The 24,522-nt window shown below is 39.5% G+C and overlaps 1 protein-coding gene across 3 annotated transcripts in view; it reads right to left on the bottom strand.

Annotated features, from left to right (window-relative positions):
* The window catches only part of KIF5C (kinesin family member 5C), a 148,401-nt gene that overhangs the window by 59,954 nt on the left and 63,925 nt on the right, over positions 1-24,522 (bottom strand). For all 3 annotated transcript variants that reach the window (XM_048869161.2, XM_048869160.2, XM_048869162.2), the window contains exons 9-13: positions 22,976-23,080; positions 22,471-22,619; positions 16,712-16,860; positions 9,380-9,555; positions 6,118-6,186 (exon numbers count right to left, since the gene is read on the bottom strand). In XM_048869161.2, the coding sequence (XP_048725118.1) occupies positions 6,118-6,186; positions 9,380-9,555; positions 16,712-16,860; positions 22,471-22,619; positions 22,976-23,080 (648 nt within the window). The remainder of the gene's footprint in view (positions 1-6,117; positions 6,187-9,379; positions 9,556-16,711; positions 16,861-22,470; positions 22,620-22,975; positions 23,081-24,522) is intronic.

The following is a 24,522-nucleotide window of genomic DNA, read 5'->3' as shown; positions in this document are numbered from 1 at the left end:
TTTATGCACACATACATACAAAGAAAGCAGACCAGAACAATTTACCAAGCAATTAATCTTAATTTAGTACATGGAGTTCTATCCCTCATGTTCTAGTAAAGTTTAAGCACGGCCTTCCTGCAAAGATTCAAAATTGCACCTGAGAATACCGTATGGCAGTAGGTAGCCCAAGTGTATGTACTTTCACCGGAGAAAGAAATAGTTAACCCATGGCAAAGGAATTCTAAGGGTATTATAACAGCATGTGTCCTATCTGTAACATGGTTTATAATAGCATTGAATCTACTAGTTTAATCAGCCAGAAATAAGTGCTCTGGCTAATTAGGGAGAACAGCCACATTGCATCATATATCAATGAACTAATCACAAGCAGTAGTAGACTGCAGGTGGATCATTTCAATGAGAGCTGTGAGAAGCTGGTGAAGTTTACAGATATGAAGTCAAATCCCCAAAAACCTCAGTTTCATTCTCTAAAAGAGGAAATTAGCAAAAATATTGCACTGGCTTCCAGAGGTGACAGACTGCCATCCCCCACAACTTCCAATAAAGCTTCTAAGCCAGTGGTATAACACTAGCCTTAGGATTTTGATAATAAAGTTGGTGACGCAGGAATGAATGCAAAAAAGGAAAGAGAAAGAGGCCACTGAAAACAAACTAATATTGAGTAAGGATCCAGACCGAGGCAGGAGATGAGCTAGAATACAGGAGACTCCCAAGTAATTAAACATCCAAAAGGAGAGTGATGCAAATAGCCCAAGAAATAAAGGTAAGAAAAGATGCCAGAACTCAGGAGTACAGAAACTATACAAATGGGAAACTAGAGAAAATGAGTGAGATTTGGACTCTAAATTAGACTTACAGACATTAGATCCACAAAGGACTACATTCTTTTATGAAACAGAAGTAGATGGTTTAAAACCCTATAAAGTTAAGAATACACACCAGCAAGTTGTAGAATGTAATTTGAAGTATTATTGCTGGCAGTATGTGAAATGCAACACTAATCAAGACACTCATAAGAACATAAGAATAGCCATACCAGGTCAGACTAATGGTCCAAATCGCACCTGGAGCTGCAGCTAGCCAGAGATGTCAAGAGTAACAAGAAGGGTTTCTTCAGGTATGTTGGCAACAAGAAGAAAGCCAAGGAAAGTGTGGGCCCCTTACTGAATGAGGGAGGCAACCTAGTGACAGAGGATGTGGAAAAAGCTAATGTACTCAATGCTTTTTTTGCCTCTGTTTTCACTAACAAGGTCAGCTCCCAGACTGCTGCGCTGGGCATCGCAAAATGGGGAAGAGATGGCCAGCCCTCTGTGGAGATAGAGGTGGTTAGGGACTATTTAGAAAAGCTGGACGTGCACAAGTCCATGGGGCCGGACGAGTTGCATCCGAGAGTGCTGAAGGAATTGGCGGCTGTGATTGCAGAGCCATTGGCCATTATCTTTGAAAACTCGTGGCGAACGGGGGAAGTCCCAGATGACTGGAAAAAGGCTAATGTAGTGCCAATCTTTAAAAAAGGGAAGAAGGAGGATCCTGGGAACTACAGGCCAGTCAGCCTCACCTCAGTCCCTGGAAAAATCATGGAGCAGGTCCTCAAAGAATCAATCCTGAAGCACTTGCATGAGAGGAAAGTGATCAGGAACAGCCAGCATGGATTCACCAAGGGAAGGTCATGCCTGACTAATCTAATTGCCTTTTACGATGAGATTACTGGTTCTGTGGATGAAGGGAAAGCAGTGGATGTATTGTTTCTTGACTTTAGCAAAGCTTTTGACACGGTCTCCCACAGTATTCTTGTCAGCAAGTTAAGGAAGTATGGGCTGGAAGAATGCACTATAAGGTGGGTAGAAAGCTGGCTAGATTGTCGGGCTCAACGGGTAGTTATCAATGGTTCCATGTCTAGTTGGCAGCCGGTATCAAGTGGAGTGCCCCAAGGGTCGGTCCTGGGGCCGGTTTTGTTCAATATCTTCATAAATGATCTGGAGGATGGTGTGGATTGCACTCTCAGCAAATTTGCGGATGATACTAAAGTGGGAGGAGTGGTAGATACGCTGGAGGGGAGGGATAGGATACAGAAGGACCTAGACAAATTGGAGGATTGGGCCAAAAGAAATCTGATGAGGTTCAATAAGGATAAGTTCAGGGTCCTGCACTTAGGACGGAAGAACCCAATGCACAGCTACAGACTAGGGACCGAATGGCTAGGCAGCAGTTCTGCGGAAAAGGACCTAGGGGTGACAGTGGACGAGAAGCTGGATATGAGTCAGCAGTGTGCCCTTGTTGCCAAGAAGGCCAATGGCATTTTGGGATGTATAAGTAGGGGCATAGCGAGCAGATCGAGGGACGTGATCGTTCCCCTCTATTCGACATTGGTGAGGCCTCATCTGGAGTACTGTGTCCAGTTTTGGGCCCCACACTTCAAGAAGGATGTGGATAAATTGGAGAGAGTCCAGCGAAGGGCAACAAAAATGATTAGGGGTCTGGAACACATGAGTTATGAGGAGAGGCTGAGGGAGCTGGGATTGTTTAGCCTGCAGAAGAGAAGAATGAGGGGGGATTTGATAGCTGCTTTCAACTACCTGAAAGGGGGTTCCAAAGAGGATGGCTCTAGACTGTTCTCAATGGTAGCAGATGACAGAACGAGGAGTAATGGTTTCAAGTTGCAGTGGGGGAGGTTTAGATTGGATATTAGGAAAAACTTTTTCACTAAGAGGGTGGTGAAACACTGGAATGCGTTACCTAGGGAGGTGGTAGAATCTCCTTCCTTAGAGGTTTTTAAGGTCAGGCTTGACAAAGCCCTGGCTGGGATGATTTAACTGGGATTTGGTCCTGCTTCGAGCAGGGGGTTGGACTAGATGACCTTCTGGGGTCCCTTCCAACCCTTATATTCTATGATTCTATGATTCCACCTATCCCACTTTCCTGTCTTCTGACAGTGGTCAGTGCCAGATACTTCAGAGTGAACGAACAGAACAGGGAAATTTATCAAGCGATCATCCCCTGTCATCCAGTCCCAGCTTCTGGCAGAGCATGGGGTTGCATCCCTGACCATCTTGGCTAATAGCCATTGATGGAGCTATCCTCCATAAACTTATCTTATTCTTTTTTGAACATACAACATCCCCTGGCAATGAGTTCAACAGGTTGACAGCTGTTCAAAGCTGAACAGTCCCGGTCTTCCTAATTTCTCCTTGTATGGAAGCTGTTCCATATCCCTAATCATTTTTGTTGCCCCTATCTGAACCTTTTCCAATTGTAATACATCATTTTTCAGATGGGGAGACCAGAGCCACATGCAGTATTCAAGCCTACCATGGCTTCACATAGAGGCATGATGATATTTTCTATCTAATCAGCTACTCCTTTCCTAATGGTTTCTAACATGGTTAGCTTTTCGGATTGCCGCTACAGATTGAGCGGATGTTTTCAGAGAACGCCGTACAATGTCTCCAAGATCTCTTCCTTGAGAGTGGTAACAGCTAATTTAGACCCCATTATTTTGTATGTATAGTTGAGATTTTCCAATGTGCAGAATTTCATTTGCCATTTTGTTACCCAGTCACCCAGTTTTGTGAGATCCCTTTGTAATTCTTCACAGTCAGCTTTCGGATTAACTGTTTTGAGTAATTTTCTATCATCTGCAAGCTTTGCCATCACACTATGTACCCCTTTTTCCAGAACATTTGATGATTACCTATTCTTTTCCTGAAGCTCGTCACACTGGCCATTGTGGGAAGACAGGATACTGGGCTAGATGGACCATTGGTTGGACCCACTATGGCCATTCTTATTTTCTTATGTACTATGTTGAAATAGAGAGTGACCAGATGTCCCGATTTTATAGGGACAGTCCCAATATTTGAGGCTTTTTCTCATATAGAAGCCTATTACCCCCCACCCCCTGCCCCGATTTTTCACACTTGCTGTCTGGTCACCCTATGTTGAAAAGCACTGGTCCCAGTACAGATCCTTCGGGACCTCTCTCCCTTCTGAAAACTGATCATTTATTCCTACTCTTCGTTTCCTATCTTTTAGCCAATTACTGATCCATGAGAGGACCTTCTCTCCTATCCTATGGCTACCTAGTTTCCTTAAGAGCCTTTAGTGAGGGACCTTGTCAAAGGCTTTCTGAAAGTCCAAGTACACTAAAACCACTGGATCACCCTTGTCCATACATTTATTGACCCCCTCAAAGAATTCTAATGATTGGTGAGATGTGATTTCCCTTTACAAAAGCTGTGTTGACTCTTCCCCAACATACTGTGCTCATCTGTGTTTCTGATCATTCTTTTTTTTTACTATAGCTAACCTAGTGAGGAGAGTTCTAAACTACATTTGATGGGGCAGAAGACAAAAGCCCACAGGTAAGTCAAAAACATGGAGACCTGGGACAAGGGTCAGAATCTAGGCGGAGCATGGGCCGTTACAGGAGGAAAAAGGGAAAGAAAAGAGAGAACATAGAGGGGCAATCAAATCAGTATCATGTCTGGACACTGATGTGAGAAATAGGAGAATAAGCACGAAGAACTCTCAAAAAAGAAAAAAGAGGTAGGTGAAGGGGCGAATTTTTCTGTGTTTAACGGATCTCAGTTCACTTGCTGCACTGGTGTGTTAGAGTTACTCTGTATTTCGACTGCTTTAACAGCAGAACTTGACCCAAGAAAAGCTTAAAATATAAAAAAAAAGTTGGTCAAACGGCAAAAGAAAGGACAGCAAAAAATAGAGAATTTAACGCACTATAAAAACATTTCACCTCCTCCAATATTCCAAAAAAAACCCACAACTACATTTGAGAAGCTCAGTAATAGTGATTTAGCATTTGTACCGTACTTTACGTCATGTTCACACAATTACTACTGTATCCTCTTACCATCTCTGTGAGGTAGGTAAGGATCATCCTCATTTAAACACATGCATATTCCTTTTCCAGACACAGACACTGATATAAAGAGATATTAACTGATCCACTTAAGGCCTCAGAGCACATCAGTGGCAGTGCCAGGATGAAAACTCAAGAAAAACTGATTCCATTTTCCAAAGACACTCCACTAAACTATGCAACCTACCAATCAGTAATGCCCAATCCTGGGCACTACTAATTCACCAGTAGTAATAATTTTTAAAGTGTCAGCATTCCCAAGGAACTCAGGTAATTGGCTAACGTCCACCTTGGCTTGCATTTTACAAGACAAACACAGTGAAAAATGTTTTACCAGCATTTCTCACTTTCAAACCCACAGAGGTACCATCCTGTATATCAGGAGTGGGCAAACTTTTTGGCCCGAGGGCCACACTGGGGAATAGAAATTGTCGGGTGGGCCATGAATGCTCACAAAACTGGGGTTGGGGTGTGGAAGGGGGTGCGGGCTCTGGGCTGGGGAAGAGGACTTTGGGGTGTAGGAGGGTTCTCTGGGCTGGGACCGAGTGGTTTGAAGGGCGGGAAGGGGATTAAGGCTGGGGCAGGGCGTTGGGTGTGGGGAGCGGCTCAGGGGTGCAGACTCTGAGCGGCGCTTACCTCAAGCGGCTCCTGGAAGAAGCGCCATGCCCCTTCTCCGGCTCCTACATGGAGGCGCAGCCAGGCAGCTCTGCACGCTGCCCCATCCACAGGCACTGCTCCTGCAGTTCCCATTGGAGTGCTGGATGGGGCCATTGGAGCATGTAGGAGCCGGAGCGGGGCCATGGTGCAGCCCCCGACCCAGTGCCCTAGCCAGAGCACCGGAGTGGGGCCGAGCCGCATGGTGCAGCCCCTGACCCAGCACCCCAGCTGGAGCAGGGCCGAGCCACATGGTACAGCTCGCAGGCTGGCTTAAAACAGCTCACAGGCTGGCTCCATCCCACGGGACGTAGTTTGCCCACCTCTGCTCTATATTATGGCCCAGCAATATGGTGTACTCGAATGTGTGCCCATTTAGACTTCAAATTCTCAAGATGACCAAACTAACAAACCCAAAGTTTAAACCCTTCCATCTGTCATATAAGGCAACTCTCATCCAATAGATTTTTAGACAGTTATAACATTTAGCAGCATAGCTAATACGGTAATATTAAAAAACAAAAGCTCCCTGTGAAACAAAATTTTTCTAACAAAGGTTATTTGGATTTTTTTTTTTTTTTTACCTCATCTTGATCCAACATTTGTTGTTTTAGTTTCTCAGCCAACTGGCTCTGCTGGTTGATTTCATCATCCTGCAATTTAATAAAAAGATTTATTTCTGTAATTTGGATTTGAACCCTTTTCTTTTCTTTTGCGGGACCTGTACAACAGTAATGCCCCAAGATGGAAATAAAATCAGTATAAATATGGATGGGCAGAAGAAAAAGAATTATAAAGAACAGCTACATGGTTAAAAAATACAAAAGTGATTAGATGTCTCAATAAAAATCATAACATGCAGCTAAGCAGGCTTGCCTCAGATCATGACTACGACACTGGAATGGCAGTAACTGCATCAAGCAAACAAACCAGTGTTAGTCAATTTGTAATTACATAACACAACAAGATATTCAGTGCTATGGTTGTAGACTCCAATTAAGGGCTTTTCCAAACACACATTTATATCTCGTCTCTCCCTCCTTACACTGAAAGAGTTCCAAAATCTTGACAATCCTGGTGACTCCAAAATGGAGGTGCTTTTATAGGGAAAGATCAGTCAGCAGTTTCACTGTAAATGTTTGATGTTCAAAAGTTTAATTTAGCTGTGATAATATAGATATTATTTTATAAAAATGTCTGCCACTCTATTCTGAATGGAAATGGATTAGAGATAGGTTTATTAAACAAGAACTAGGACCAGTCCTGAACTTCATTAAAAAAAATACATCATAAAACATGGGTACACTTTGTTACATTTATTTCTTTCCTTCCATATCAAAGACCTTGAAGGAAACATTATCCACCTTTGTGTGGATACTGCAATTCTATTGACATTTCAGGTTTTTAGTTAAGGCAATATCCTCAGGGCTAGAAATTGTTGTTGAATGCAGAAGTAGAAGAGAGGTGTCAGACTCCACTGAATATATTCTCTAAAAGCATGGATTCAGATAGACAGGTCAATCCTGGCAGCTGACAAAGTCGCTCTCATCCATTCTTGTGAAAAGGGATGTCTATCTGTAAAGCAACTCAGCATCGAAGTGGCTGCTTTTGTGCCCCATCGGAGTCCATCAGAATTCTGAATTTTACTGGCAGCCATCCTAAACAATAGATTGATTTCTGATGGCAAGGCTAGCTATCAAGTATAGTATATAGGACACTTCACTCCCAACACTTAAAATGGTCTTTCAGATTTCCTGTAAACATAAAATGTGGGTTCTTGAGAGTTATAAATGGGAAAGTCTTGTTTTTATATTAGGGAAAATCACCACCCTTCATATTCCCTACAATCGTGTAATAATGGATTGAATTGTGCATTCCTATATTTCCTGGAGAAATAAATCTCAAAAAAAGTGCAAGTGACTACAACAATCTACAGTTAGTCCTCTGAATAATAATATAGCCTGTGTGGCTTTAGAGGAGACGGGGGAGAGTAAGTACTTTATGACTAGAATTTTTACCTCTTGATAAGCTATGTCGAATATCTGCAATTTCACCAAGCAGCTCAGATGGTATTTTGAAAATCAAATCAAGGATTAAAACACTGCTTGATATTTCTGGGGTCAGACTGTGCATGGTTCTTGTCCAAGGACAAGAGCACAATGGAAAGCACATGTTCAAGTAGCCCTAACACTCTCTCCCACTGCATTCAGGACGCAGAGACAAGTGCAGTCCCTGTGCTCTCCTGAGTCCAACAGATTTTAGCTATCAGCAGACAGAGAGCCAATGCAGCTTTTTAGGCATGATTTTCCATTTGTGTTGAACAACCCTGATGAAAAAATACATGAGTTAAAATGAAGTTTTGATTCAGGAATATTTTTAAGCAATCATCAGTTTTTGCCAAAATGTTCTTATCTTTTGGCACTCCTAACATATATGTTATAGTTAAAAGAAAATATTTCTGTTCGGGAGATTTTGTCACCCAAGCCCACCTATTCAGAATGATAGGTGCCCAATAAATTCCTCTATCATATATTTGAGAAGTACTGATAATGTATTGGACCTGAACAAGACAAATAAAAGACTCCTGTCTCAAGGTACTTGCATTCTAGGAGACTGACATAGATAGACAAGATGCATTAGAAGACCTAAAGGATGGTCTCAGATTTTACTTATTAAATTTTAATTTAACATTTGTATCTCATGCTCTCTTCCCCTCCCACCCCTGCCTGCTCCTAAATAATGTTGAGATGAGGTGGTAGATAACTGATGTGGGTTCTGGATCTCCTGGAAAAGGTGAGGGATTCAGGAGGAAGGGGGACAGGCCCTTACAAATTAATGTCAATCTTTCCATAGACTTCAATGAGAGCTGTATAGAGACATACATGAAGAAACTGTGGAGTAAAATAGATGGATACAGGAGATCTGGTGGTGGGACTTCGAATCCTGGATTGCTTCCTACCCACCCAGAAAGAAAATTCATGGGGCTCAAAATGAAAATATAGAAAATCTGTGACCTCCACACTGAGTAATTATGTAAAATGGAGGATTGGTAGAGGTTTAGTGAGTTTCAATTATATGACTCTGGTGCCAAAATTCACTAGATGTTTAAAAAAAAAAAAAAAAAAAAAAATCAAACAGGGCTGGAAGGCTCTCTCCCCTGTTCTATTTTCATATCAGCTAGTGAGTATTAAATATCAAGCTGTAGATATCAGATGAGCTTACTGTTTTTAGGATGATTAACCAATAATAGAAAAGTCAAAGTCTGTTTACTATTCTGTGCAGTTATAGTCACAGTGGGACTGCATAAGGGGAAAAAATAATCCATAGGACCAGTATTTACCGTAAACAGAGACACTCAAGAGTAACAGCGGTAAGAACATAAAAGTTCCTATACACAACACAGAGAAATCCCTAAAGCAGTTCAAACAGTTCCATACTATGGTTAGACTGAAAATGAGCAACTTTGAGGAAGAAAACTGAAGGCAATTAGGCTATGGCTACAAGCCAAGAACACACACAGAGACTAGTTTAAACAAAAGTATATAGCAGAGAAAATGTTTCTTAAAACTATATAAAAAACTGAAGTAAGCCAACAGCCCCCTCACCTGTGGAGAGGGGCAGCCTCAAAGGTGCCTCTCACCACTGTGAGGGTAGGCAGCCGTGCACGTCCCTCCCAAGCTGTGAAGATGGAGTGTAGGCCTATTCTAAATAGTAAATAGAAGGGACAACAGCTTGAAGTTTGGGAAGGATACAGCACTGATAATGAAACAGCTGGGTACATGTACCCATTGACTGTTGGAAACAGTTTATGTACTTAGAATAGACTCAAAGAAACAATTTCCAGACCTTGTCGTCCAGCTGTCTGTAGAGACTGGTAATCTCTTCATCGTATTTCTGCTTCTCCTCAGTTGAGATGCTGGCAACAACAGGTGCAATGTTGTCAATGATGGGTGTGTTGTCACAGGGCTCCAAATTTTTCTGCTCCTTAGCACTGATCTGCTCATCCTCAGGCACTGCTTCTCCTGCAGTGGCAGAGAGGAAACAGTTGCAGGAAGCATGTTATTAGAACCCATGGGAAATAGAGGCAGTTCTGAAAACAAGAGGCCAGGAACTCAGCTGTCAGACTGGTCTCTAGCACAAGTCAAAGGAGCTAGACGGAAGAGATCATAAAAACAGGTATTAAGTCAGATTCAGGGATGGTATGGCCACACCCCACACTGGTAATTAGGAGGAGGAATGATGTAAGTAAGAGACAAAAAAAATCAGACTCATTTTAAAGCATATTAGGCTTAAGTATCTATTTTCCCCATTTTCCTGCTGTCCTCTCCTTCCCACCCCTACGTATTGCTATAGGAATACAAAGATCAAAACAGTTGCATGAAAACAGCAAAGTTCCAATACAGTCACAGAGACTGAAACAGCAAAAAGCAACATGCAATTGTAACTCTGGGCATCTAAAGTGGAATGATTTAGATTGGTATGCAGTGGCAGAATAAAACTAGATATGATGTTCTTAAACTTTTTTCTTCAGAAGAATTTTCTCTGAACAATATTTTCTTTACAAAAACATATGTGCATTCCAATTACTAGTCTCTTGCAATTCATTGAAAAGGAACAGGCAAGTAGTTAATTCCAAAAATTGAATTGATGTTCATTATAATCTGGTGGAAACACTCCTGTAGTTGGTAAATACTGTGTGTATTGTATGGGGTTTGGGAAGGTTAAATTCCACTATTCTGCATGAAGATTTTTTTAAATCGAGAGAATAGCTACAGTTTAAGTGAGAGCCTACGATATTGTTGTTCCATAGATGAAATAACTAGCAGTCACTCCTGTCAACTGTGCAGACACTATCCATAACGCTGCTAGGTAAACAAGTAAATAACGCAAATGGAACAAAACAAAAGGAGACATGGTAATTCAGCCCTGGGAGAAAGAACAGGGCTTGGGAGTGCAATGATCAATATTTCCCAGCTGTAATCAAAGTTAGTGAGAAAATAAAATTTTCAAGCTTTAAAAAAATAACAAAATTATTAAACATATAACATGAAAATCAAGCACCATAGAAATCCAACATTAAAAATATTCCTTGTCTACATTGCTGATATCACTTTATATGATTAATACTGAAAATGTTAAATATAATTTATTTTTCACCATTTTTGCTATTGATTTAGCTTTTGCATTTCGCTCATATTAAACAATGAAAGCAGATACTTTTTGGCCCTTGGGAACTAGAACAGTGCTGTCACATTTGGGTTCCCAAGATGTGTAAGTAACCTCTACAAAAAAAAGTTCAAACATTTTAATTTTCTTTTTTTGGTTTTTAAAAAGTCAAACTTTTCCATTCATATTGCTTTGTGTGGAAAAACCACCACCACCGAAATTTGGGTCTTAAAACTATATGACATTATCCTTCTTACTAGAATACACAAGTCAAATTCTGTCCTTGGGTATGTGCACACTTAATTGGCGCTGACTGACTTCAGTGGGATTTGTGCACACATCTTTGTTTCGACTACAGCTTCATTTGGAGAGAAAGTCACCTTTTATGGAGCCTTCCACCAAACAATGCTATTCAGAAGGTCAGACAGACAGCCAATAATATATTTCTGAATGCAGTTAATCTGCTTCTAGGCCAGGCCAGTGAGACAGAATTGGGGGTGAGAAAGTGCATACATTAAGAAAAAAAATAAAAGGAGACAGTTTTCTGTAAGAACTGGTTACTCTGCGTACAGCCATGCATCTGTGTTCCCTTTTCTAAAATGCTACTGTCCCTCTAGGATGGAAAGGAGATTTGGAAAGTTACATTTAACAAACATAGAATCAAACATACAAGCATATTAGGAGATTATAAATTCCCAGCACTACACAAGACCCAACACCAGGCAAACTGTCTCCATGGCAATTTCACTGCACTAATGGAGAAATATTCCCTGCACGGAAGTGGCCTGAGTCTCTAGAGATGGCCCAAGAAAGCTATCATTGCAGTCAGTTGACTGTAATAAGGAATACAACCACAAACAACACCTGGGGAAAGAGAGCATTTATATAAACAGAAAGGTTTGATTTCTCCTGCTTTCATCAAAATCAAAAGCAGTTGCCTCTTCCCATATAAGATTTTACATATGATGTTCAAAATGAGTGTAATTGACCTATCTTCTGACCACAAATTCAAAGATTTTCATATCTGTCCATGCCAAATCACTGGTGTGCATTTACTTCAGACTATCAGCGTTTTTTGTATGTAGCATACAAATTAACCTTTCGATTACTAGCTGCATAAACACACAGGATTTGGCTGAAGTAAAAAAAAAATTTTGTAATGACCCCATTCAAGTGGTCTTCCCCATAATTACAGTTTATTTTTAAGAAGAAAAAAACTGCAGTCAAGTATTAAGTAAAGATAGTCACAGTTAACTATTTGTCAAAATGTCACTATTTGTCAGAATGCTGGAGTAGATAAAATCCTATAAATTGGCATTTACATGCTGAAATTTCAAATACAAAAACTACCAACCAAATTACCTTCTCTCCCCCTACATGAACCGAACCCTACACAGAGAATGGAATAGCAATTCCACTCTTTGTGCTACTCAGAACAGCACATTTACTGATCTCCACAGAAATTCCATCTGAAAGCCACAGGAGGGCAGGCGGGTGATCAGACTGACAGTCTGTAATGCAGTTCTAACAGATTGCTTATTCTAATGACAAGCTCACACCAAGGAGATATCCAGCTATATTAGATGCATCATAAAGTAGAATTCCATGCTGGAAAATAGTGATTAAAAATTAAAATAAAGGTGAGAAATTAATAAGATCCTTTATAAATGTTTGTATCTCCTCTTCTGTGCCTTCCCATGACCCTATGTGAATTTTATTACTTATGAAACATATTGTAAACTGCTTGCAGTCTTGCCAGCTGAAATAATTGGTCTAGCTCAAAAGTTTGATGTGCAGCTTTTTACTTCCAGAAGCTGTTGGTGCACTGGAAGAGAACAGAGCTCTGTGCAATTAGTGATAGCCATTCCAGAGGCCAATGTCTGCTTTCAGCTGTACCAGTGTAAGTCTAAAGCAAATCACTAACTTCAGTGCAGTTACTTCAGATTTACACTGGTTTAATTGAAAACAGACTTTGGAGCTAGATGCCTTATAATAGTTGTATGTATTGTTATTATGGTAGTTTAATTATTTTGTAACAAACCACAGTGAAAACCACATTAAAGAAGATCTCTTACAGGAAAAAAAATCTTAACATTACATTTTCTGTTTATAAATTTCCACAGTTATTTACCAAGTAAATGCTCTATGATTTCATGACTACAACAGCCCAGTTACTCCAGATGAACTTAATTGAACACTGTAGTAACAAATAAATTAAAAATATAATTTTCCATTCATAGACAAGCTACTGTATAATTGCAGCTATCATATGACCATTTATGCTCTAGAAAAATTACCTGAAATTGTGTTCACTTGTAGTAAATTAATTCAATTTAGTGGTTAACAAAGACAAAATCATTTAATCACAAATTCCTTCATTTCTTTTGAGAAAAGCCATTGGCACATACCAAATTTTAAGGTTAAAATTAAACAAAAGACTTTTCAGATCTTGCTTCACACACACACACAAAAAATCAATACCAATATTTTGCCCCATCTGGGTGTTTTTATCAACTCCAAATGCAGAAAATGATCTTGTCCTAAAAAGTTATTACAGACAAGCGTGAGCATGAGAGGGATTACCAACATGTCCAATTCCAATATTACATGTATCTGTATGTAGGATTTTTTTTAAGCTTTGTTGAACACTAGGATCTTCCTTGCCTCTATGGATTTCCAGGAGCATGAACATTTCATCTGAGTGTTAAAGAGTCAGGGGATTTCTACCATTCCGGGAAATGAGCTAAACTGGTGGAGGCTAGACTAGGATGAACCAGACAATGGCAGGCATTACTAGGTTTGGCTGCAAGTAGTTACAGCCTGATGGTCAGCAGTTCCGTTGCTATGAGGTGGAAGGTGCCATTAATTAGATGTTTGTTAAGTATGATAACTTAAAGCAATATTGATTATTTAGGCTAGGGGTTGTTTTGTTTTTTTATGTTTTAAGATTTAGTTCTGTATTACATATGTTCCTAAAGTGCGCAATAGAGACCTGAAACTTTAAAAAAAAAATCCAACCTGCAATAATTAGTATTGCTTATATAGGCTCCTAAAATTGTGGTTCATGGACTCCTCCTCCTAATTTTTTCAACTGCTAAACAGCATTAAGAGACACTAAAAATATATAAAAAGAAAAGGAGTACTTGTGGCACCTCAGAGACTAACCAATTTATTTGAGCATAAGCTTTCGTGAGCTACAGCTCACTTCATCGGATGCATGCTGTGGAAAGTGTAGAAGATCTTTTATACACACAAAGCATGAAAAAATACCTCCCTCCACCCCACTCTCCTGCTGCTAATAGCTTATCTAAAGTGATCACTCTCCTTACAATGTGTATGATAATCAAGTTGGGCCATTTCCAGCACAAATCCAGGGTTTAGCAAGAACGTCTGAGGGGGGGTTAGGAAAAAACAAGGGGAAATAGGTTACCTTGCATAATGACTTAGCCACTCCCAGTCTCTATTCAAGCCTAAGTTAATTGTATCCAATTTGCAAATGAATTCCAATTCAACAGTTTCTCGCTGGAGTCTGGATTTGAAGGTTTTTTGTTGAAGAATTGCAACTTTCATGTCTGTAATCGCATGACCAGAGAGATTGAAGTGTTCTCCGATTGGTTTATGAATGTTATAATTCTTGACATCTGATTTGTGTCCATTTATTCTTTTACGTAGAGACTGTCCAGTTTGACCAATGTATATGGCAGAGGGGCATTGCTGGCATATATCACAGTCTGCTGTTTCGACCTTCAGGAGGAGTCCACCTAGAATCCTTCTTTCTGTAGTGTTGGTAGGGAGGTCTCTGTGGATTAGTATGTTGTTCAGAGGTATGTTGGAAATATTCCTTGAGTCGGAGACGTCGAAAATAGGATTCTAGGTCACCACAGAACTGTATCATGTTCGTGGGCACTGCATTTAGCCGTATGGAATGGAAATCTATCAACTGCATGAAAAAACTTGTACAGATACAGACAGACATCATCTTCCTTTCCAAATGCAAACAGATGGACATCGTACCAAAAGGACTGAAGGTAAAAAATCCATTACAATCTACATACCACACAGACTATTCTGACAGCTTGTGCCACACGCTCTCAAAGAAACTGCGGAATCACCTGATCAACATCCTCTACAGCAAACAGGGAAAGATTAAGAATGAGCTCTCAAAAATGGATACTCTCATAAAAAAACAACCTTCCACACAAACTTCCTCGTGGCTGGACTTTACTAAAACTAAACAAGCCATTTACAACACACACTTGAATAGAGACTGGGAGTGGCTAAGTCATTATGCAAGGTAACCTATTTCCCCTTGTTTTTTCCTAACCCCCCCCCTCAGACGTTCTTGTTAAACCCTGGATTTGTGCTGGAAATGGCCCACCTTGATTATCATACACATTGTAAGGAGAGTGGTCACTTTAGATAAGCTATTGCCAGCAGGAGAGTGGGGTGGGGGGAGGTATTTTTTCATGCTTTGTGTGTATAAAAGATCTTCTACACTTTCCACAATATGCATCCGATGAAGCGAGCTGTAGCTCACGAAAGCTTATGCTCAAATAAATTGGTTAGTCTCTAAGGTGCCACAAGTACTCCTTTTCTTTTTGCGAATACAGACTAACACGGCTGTTACTCTGAAACCTAAAAACATATACTTCCGTAATACTACTTTTCTGCATAAGCAATGTTATAGTTGCCACAGACACTATGCAATCATAAATGAGAGGGAAGCAGATCACATACTCATGAAGAGGAGGAAGCAGATTGTTCATGAGACTCTCTCTGTAAAATATGGCCCTTATCATGGAAGGGTTTGGCACCTCTGGTCTATTATAACTTCAAGTAAATACCTCCTCTGTTTTATCTACCCTGAACTGGATCGGCTTGGGAAAGTGACAAGCTAGCTTTTTAAGAATATCATCTCTGTCCTCTCTCAAACCCTTAGAAGAGATTGTGACCACCTCTGATACTGAGATAAGCACAGAGGCACCTATGGCTGCTGTTCCCCATAAGGGCAATGAAGGCACCTGCAGTCACAAAGGATATGTCTACACTGCAGTTAGACACCCATGGCTGGCACAGGCCAGCCAGCTTGAGCTTGTGGGGGCTGTTTAACTGAGATATAGAAATATGGGCTCGAGCTGCAGCCTGAGCTCTGTGACCCTCTCACCTCGACTCCAGTCTGAGTCAGAATATCTACAATGCAATTAAGCAGCCCCTTAGTCCACTAGTCCAGGCCAGCCATGGGTTTTAATTGCAGTGTAGACATACCCCCCAAGGGCAAAAAGTGATCTAAAGATTCTAAGGAGCCATTAAAATGGCCAACTTTGCAGAATGGTAATCTTGAAAGGAATTATTCTGCTTTAGCACAGTGATTCAAAGTGGTAAGCAACATCAGTTAAAAAAAGGCAGAAGATGCAGCAATACATGAATTAAGCTTCTATGCACATCCATCCCCAAACTCAAAGGCTTTAAAGTTCTTCCAAAGACACTATGGTGAAATTAGGTACTCATGAAAGTGAATGTTTAGTACTGTTCTGAGACTAGTACAATGCAGACAGATGCTGTGCAAATTTCCTTATACAACTGTCACTCCAATTCAATCCTGATTTATTATTTCCTATTCCAGTGCTTGTATTTCTCTGAGCAAAAAAACCTGCTAGTTATGGCAAATAATACAGCAGGTCAATAGTTTGTGGTCTAATGGTGATGCAACTAATTTTTAGTTATGGCAACTCAAACCCAGTCTTCATGAGGTGAGACTAGTGAACTAACTCACTAGGCCACCTTGGTATCCCAATGTTCCATTTTTTCTGGTTCTGTATTATATATATGAACCTAGTAGACTGAATAATCATTTATCATGGAAGTGTCTTTTACCAGTTCAGTATAGTTCATCATCATTTGGAAATTTTGTATTTGTGTGTTGAAAACTTGTATGACTGTTTTGCAATTCAAAGAAAGATTTAAACATCTAGAATTAAAAATAAATACATATTTTGTTTCACTGTTTCTTACCATTTCTCCACCTATTCAGTTCCATCTCCAGATGCTGGATAACATTCTTCAAACTCTTGTTTTTGTCTTTTTCCTTCTCATACTTTTTCTTCCATTCTTCTGCGGTCAGCTCTAGATTCACAGAAACTGTGTTCTTAATAGTCTTGGCTCTGAGCAATAATAAGGAAGGCATGAAAACAAGTGATTAAATTGTTTTCATCACAATATTTCTCTCAGTGTGACATAGCAAGGATTCAGATTTAAAAAAACAGAACCAAAAAACTGAATGCCTGCACCTTAGGAAATAAAGTACAATGCCACAGTTCATTCTTCTCTTAAACACCTTGGCTTCTTGGAGCTTAAATATGAACATTTTCATATAGCAAATACAGCAAACTGGTTAGTAAAGGGGTCAAGTCTCAAAAAGAAGATCCACTTTGAGGTACAGAAGTTCAAAAAAATCCCTTTTAAATTAACACCCCCCCCAAAAAAAAAAAACAAACAAACATGCTCTGGGAGGCGTTCAGCACCAGAAAGTTTTGCCTTAATTTTCTTCAATTTAGTTAAAACTCATGTCTGTGAAGAATTCTCTCCCACAGCTTGGTTAGAAGAAGGATTCTGCATGTAGAGTTAGGAACAGATTTTAATATAAATTTTGTGATTCACCTTGGACAGTATAAAGTAACACTGTGTACCACTTTAGCACAAAAATATTAGATCCAGCTGAATTTGCAGAGGGAGTTTAAGTAGGCAGAATGTAATTACCCAAACTGTAATGTGGTTGGGATGTCATGGCTAACCCTGTTCTCTCAAAAAGAGAGAAAAAAAATCTTTAATGACCACAGCTCGTAAAAATGGATAACACTACTTCCCCTCTAAAGCTGCCTCCGTCCATGGAATGCTGCCCCCCCTAAAGCCATAGTGTGGCACTGTCTCAGAAATGATTAAAAGTACCGCCTACTAAAATCACAGCACAAGTGCATGAAGAACGCTGGCCTTTCCTAGGGTGTCTCCCATCGAGATTACTGACCAGGGCCAAAACTGCTGAACTTGAGAGATCCTGCCTGATGTGCTCCAAGAGGGATACAGGCCAATAATACTAATAAATGTTTAAATTGTTGGTACTCAATATCCAAAAGCCTTTGTGTGCCCTAGAAAAGCATAAACAAAACTACAAGCCTTATTATACTGTTAGAGTAGGAAGTAAGCAAAACCCTAATACATATATCAACAGTAACAATGAATGAAGTTGATTCAGTTGCAATTATTTTACACCAGCAGGGATTGCAGTTTTGCACAAAAAAATCCCCACACAACTCACCACCCAAAACATGCAGAAGAATTAGCAGGGCATCTGCTTTTGAATATATATTTTCTAAAAATAAAATGAGTTAGGAATAGAACAGAGCGAATAACTGATTTTTCAGTTTGGGGGCCAAAGTGAAAAATTAAAAATTCAATTTTAGGTTCAAATCAATTTTTTTGTTTTTTCCTCACGAGAAGGGGTACAAAATTGTTTTGGGTCAAAGAAAACATTTTGTTCAACCATATATAAATGTCAGTTTTTTTGTTTTATTTTAGATCATTTTCAGGTGGGTTTTTTTTTTTTTACTTTAAATAAAAAATCTAAACTTAGAAACAAAATGCCATTTTGAAATGAAAAGTCAAAACATTTCAAAATTGTCAAAACACGCAGTTTAGATTTTTAAAAAATCCCCAATTTTTTTCACCTGAAACTATTTAATAAATTCAACTCAAATTAGCAAATAGTTTCAGTGACATGGAAAAAAAAATGCAGTTTTCAGTGAATTTACTGTTCGCCACACAAATATCACCAGCTCTAGTTAGTCAAGCTACAGTGTTGACTGCCCTTGGATTGCTCAACTATTGAGCCGATCAGAGTGAAGGCAACAGTATCAGGTTAAACAAACTTAAAGCAAAGGAATATTAAATACACCTAGGACAAGCAATTTAACAATCAAAAGATGCAGTGTATAAAGCACATATGCAGAAGAGCTGATAAAGAAACTACTTTTCTAAATAGATTACTTCCAATGACTAGCCCAGAGACACAGGCTAATTATTAGCTGAAAAGCCTGATTATCTTAATTCTTTTAACAAACTTTCTTCATGGCTCCATTAGGTGATTCTAAAAGCGTGGTTGATAACAAAAAAACCCTGAAGCCCTCTTTCACATTACCCACAGCCGGGCCGGCATCCTGGCCCTAAATAAGAAATATTATACATGATAAAAAATAGAACAGGTTTCAGAGTAACAGCCGTGTTAGTCGGTCTTTGCAAAAAGAAAAGGAGTACTTGTGGCACCTTAGAGACTAACCAATTTATTTGAGCATGAGCTTTCGTGAGCTACAGCTCACTTCATCGGATGCATACCGTGGAAACTGCAGTAGACATTATATACACACAGAGACCACGAAACAATACCCCCTCCCACCCCACTGTCCTGCTGGTAATAGCTTATCTAAAGTGATCATCAAGTTGGGCCATTTCCAGCACAAGGAGAGTGAGTTTGTATGGGGGTGGGGGGATGAGAAAACCTGGATTTGTGCTGGAAATGGCCCACCTTGATTATCATGCACATTGTAGGGAGAATGGTCACTTTTGATAAGCTATTACCAGCAGGAGAGTGCGTTTGTGTGTGTGGTTTTTTTGGAGGGGGGTGAGGGAGTGAGAGAACCTGGATATGTGCTGGAAATGACCCACCTTGATTATCATACACATTGTGAAGAGAATGGTCACTTTGGATGGGATATTACCAGCAGGAGAGTGAGTTGGGGGGGGGAGGGGGGAGGGTGAGAAAACCTGGATTTGTGCTGGAAATGGCCCAACTTGATGATCACTTTAGATAAGCTATTACCAGCAGGACAGTGGGGTGGGAGGGGGTATTGTTTCATGGTCTCTGTGTGTATATAATGTCTACTGCAGTTTCCACGGTATACATCCGATGAAGTGAGCTGTAGCTCACGAAAGCTCATGCTCAAATAAATTGGTTAGTCTCTAAGGTGCCACAAGTACTCCTTTTCTTTTTGCAAAAAATAAAACATATCTTGAGATAAAATTGCCCCTAAAATTCCCCCTCCTAGAAAAATACTTAGCGTTTTTAGCACGATACTTTGTTATTTCTAGTTTTACATATGACATAGTAAGTGAAACAAATTCACAGCACTGCATCTATTATTCATGCAGCAGAAATTAAGGCTCTCGTTAGCCAAGCTGTGCTAAGTCATACAGTTTCTAAAAACTCATTTGCCTTCTGAACATAAGGTCTATTTTTGAATCCCAGAGAGATGAAAATCCAAATACAGAAATTGGTCTTCAGATGTTCAGTGAGCTTCGCTATGTATGTATAAAATGAGGTTTTGATACATATATCGCACTATCTACACACAGTGAATGTGCATATCATTTCCAGTAATGTTAGAGGGGATTAATACACGTTTATGAAGAGAAAGTACCTTTCACGTTCTTACAGCTTTAAAAATATGTTAACCTATAGTCACCTAAACGGAACTGTAAAATTATATGGTATCCAACTTTGTAGAGATAAAGGTCAGAACACACCAACAGGCAGCTCAGTGTTAACCTCATCGAGGCCCCAATGAAGCATTTACTCACATGCTTAAAGTTAAGCACCTATTTTACTGCTTCACTGGACTGAAGCTCTATCCAAAAAGGAAAAGGGACAAGCAATTTATTCAGACAGATGTAGTTGGCGCAATAGGGACTATTTATTTTGTTATGTTATGAGGAGGTGTAAACATTCACTGCCAGAATGAACTGAATTCAAAGTGAAAAAATTACAGGTATGAAGTTGACAGCATTGTGACCCCATCATACTGTTTAACAGTAACTCCCCGCTCCCAGTCTCTAACACCAGGCAGTATTCAAGCCAATAAGCCACAGCCACTGATCCATTACATAGCAATGTTTTTATAATTATTATTATTGCATCCTAATATTTGCATTTACTCAGTTTCACTACTCAGTTATTACATATCAATAAGGAGCAAATGTCTCCAAGAAATGTAATTTATTTTTGCATGATGATATACGTTTAAATGAAAACAAAATTAATGAACAAGAAAATCTTTAATAATCCCTCAGTCTAAGCATAGAAATGACTATTTCTCCATTTTATTGTGATTTTTGAATGATAGTTTTGTCATAACTACAATGGGCCAGATGTTCCACTCCCACCAAAAACCCAGAATGAAAACCCCCATAAAATTCTCCCTGGGGAGTTCTTCCGCATGCTCCTATTCAGTGAGCAGTTTATGGTGCCACAGAGTGGGAAGGGGACAAAGATCCTTCCCCAATGGCAGCAGAACTCACAGGAAGTCAGTCATGCTTCCCATAGCTCATGTCTGCTTTGCCACGTCTGGGTCCTAGCAGATGCCAAGGGCAAGTTAATACTGGAGCAGCATCAGAATGTCCCTAAGAGAAGAGTGCTGCAGAATGGCTCCACTCACTGTCACCTCTGGCTCCACCCACTAACTGCCCCACACAGCAAAGCTCCAAATGCATAGGGGGGGACAGGAATTGTGAGCCTTTTCACCTCCTCCTTTGCCCCCTCACTGCTCCCCCACCCCAACATATTGCACTCTTTATGCCCCTTTCTGTCTATATGCAAGGAAGGCATCATCATCAGGCACTGATTAAGAAATACAGGTCCCATCCTTCTCCCACTGAAGTCAATAGCAAAACTCCTATCAACTTTAATAGAAGCTGGAATGGGGCCATAATGAATAAAGGGTTGCCAGGTAAAACTTTACACATTCTTATACTATCCCCTGTAAAATGCTCCTTCAGAAGGGTGGGTTTTGCTGCAGTTTGTGCACCTGAAAAAACATAACCCAATTTCTGACAGATAAATGAGATTCCAATATATTATACAATGGTTAAGTAAATTACATTGCAAAGAGCAATTATTAGCACATATTGTTTTGTTTATCAGTCATACACTACACAAAGCAAGTCATTTCCAAAAGTATCAGAGGCTCCATAGATTATAATAAAAACACTAATTATTCAATGAGTCTGGCATATTTTTACAAACTCCCACCATGGACTTCATAGAACTGTTTCTTGTGGACCAGTATGAGACAAAGATTTTCATTCTGACCATTTCCACCCTTTTTGCTTCATCCTTGCCTTCATCTCCAGAGATCTTTAAAAGTGGCAAGATCCCATTTATGCATAAACCTACTGAAAAAGACATTACACACAAATCCACATTATATTCCTCCTAAGTGGCAGCAGAAAATGCTTCCTTTGCAGTCCCGTCAGTTACATCAAGCTGTCATTCAAGGGAAAACTAAACCTCAAAAGCTTCAAAAGCAGCCTCAAGTGAAAGCTCCCTAGATGAAGCAAAACCAGAAGTTGGCTACTGGGTTAGCTCGGGGATGAAAAACACAGTGCTGTTGCCATTTCCATAACATTTTAAAGTGATGCTACTGTGCTTAGTCCTTCCAGTGACAAGCTTTGAACTCTTGACTAGTGTAGTTTCTTGCCATCGTAACATTTATTTTTTCTTATAATCCAAGGAACAACTTTCCCATTTATATTTCTGAAGCATCCTTCAGGACAAAATAATTTTTTTTAACTACAGTTTGTACAGAAACTGAAGCCTCTATTTAAAAACCAATGTCCACCTAACATAGTTCTCTTCTAAACACTCTGCAGTTCAGTTGGTTCAGAACCTGCAGCCAGGGCGGGAAGACAGAAGAAACAACGTCCAGGCCAATGCTGGGTGGACTCACCTTTGTCCAAACATTAGGGTAGACTTGGTTTCTGCTTCATTGAAGATAGAGGGAGAACAGCAGATAACAATGGTAGTTCTGCAGTTCCCACCTAGGGAGTCTTGAAGAATTCGGGTCATTTTGCTGTCTCGGTATGGAACATGGGTTTTCTAATTGAAAGACAGATAAATTACTCTTCAAACAATGTTTTTAATCGGCACATTAGAAAGAGCACGAGGTACCAACAATTTAGACTTTACTGAGTTTGCAACGTGTGGCATAGGTATATTTGTTTTAATTCTATTAAGATGTGTTGTGCCTGCTAATAGTTTTCATTATACTTTCTAGATTCAGTAGAAAAGGACAGTGTTATATTAGTTTACAGTTCAAAGCCAATACTCCCCTTTCTCCTTCCTAAATGGAGATGTCGGCTTATTTCATGTATCCATGGTAAAGAAAGCTGATTGACAAATATAGCTTTTTTTATTATTATTTAGTAGCACAAAAAGTAAAAAGGATTACTTACAGTTCCCTCTGCCAAGGCTGAGATCACGTTGCCCAGAGCAGACAAAGACTTATTGATATTTTTAGCTTCATCAAGAACAGAGCCCTCTGCTCCAGTTTTGCTGACCTACCAGATAGCAGAAATATGTCAGATTAAACTGTCAATGAGGGCTTGTGCAAATAATGTTACGATACAGAAAGAGACAATGGAAAAGTTACAGAACCTTGGAAGAGAAAAAAATGTTACCCTCAAACTAAAGAAGTTATTTTAAAAAAATGTATCTAATACTTTTAAAGCATCTTAGAAAAAGTCTATTCAATGGCATTTTCCCATCTTTCTCTTGGTTCTCTTCCCATTAGCTCAAAGTAGAAACATCGTCTATGGGTGGGTCCTTACTTGGTCAAAGGAACCACTGAGTTAAATGGGAATTTTAAGAAGTGTAGGATCAGGCCATATATGTCTTTTTAATTGTACCGCTGAAGGTACAATATATGCCTGATATTACTTCTGCATCCAGCTGTGGGAAATGGATGCTACCTCACGGACAAGTGAAAAATTTTTCCACCAATGAACAGGCTAGCCTACTGAGAGGCTACATAATTTCAGGTTGTCTTCTGAATGCCCCCAAACCAATTTAATAAAATCACAAATCTGTGAATTTAAGGATGAGGGGAAGCTAACTGGGAACTCATTTTCCAAACTGCTATAACAATATTCTGAATTCTCTAATGGACATAAAATAAATCCATGCATACATTTCTTTAAGTGAAAGTGCTTTTTGCTGCCAATCACCAATAGAATTATCAACCAATATATAAAGAAGGCTATTTTACCAACCATGCAATATACTGCAACACAACATTTTATTTTACCCATTTGTCTCTAAAGTGAAAAAAAAAATAAAGTCTATTACCATTATGGAACACCCATCTATACTATTTATGTTTGATTATTTCTCAAATACTTCTTAGTCCAAAGCGTGTGGGTGGACAGTGCAGAGAAATGCAACAAAGTCCTAAATTAGATCTGAAGTAATCCTTCTAACCAAGGAATTTTTTATTACTATTTATTTGCAACCAGACATTCCTTTTGGCTGCATGTTAAGAACATTTTCTTTGATGTTCAGATCAATTCTGGGCAACAAAATGGAGATTTGTTCCATTGTAATTCTGTTTGGGCTCATTCTTCTGAGTAAACAGATATAAATTTCATTCTGCTTAACATTTTTTCTGTATCCAAATGAAAGCAAAAATAGCTTATGCCATCAGTGTTATGAAAATTATCATGCAGGGAGCCTCAATACCATATATGTAGCCTTCAGCTACATCAACTGTATTGAATACTAATATCTCAACACCCTAATATGCTAAAAAACGGAAGCACTGGAAATGGGGTATGTCTGAATTAGAACTACAGTAATGGCCCAATCTAACATCTTACAGAAAGGTTACATGACACACACACCCCCAAACAAAAACTGGTGGAAAGTCTATACTCATGCCCATAACAGTTTTCTCTAGATGCTAGTGAACAAACCTGGCCTTGCATTAAAGCAAACATGAAGATAC

The sequence above is a fragment of the Caretta caretta genome, chromosome 11 (assembly GCF_965140235.1).
Source record: "Caretta caretta isolate rCarCar2 chromosome 11, rCarCar1.hap1, whole genome shotgun sequence".
Classification (NCBI taxonomy): domain Eukaryota; kingdom Metazoa; phylum Chordata; order Testudines; family Cheloniidae; genus Caretta; species Caretta caretta.
The sequence above is the reverse complement of the archived record's forward strand: the minus strand, read 5'-3'. Positions and strand labels throughout refer to the sequence as shown.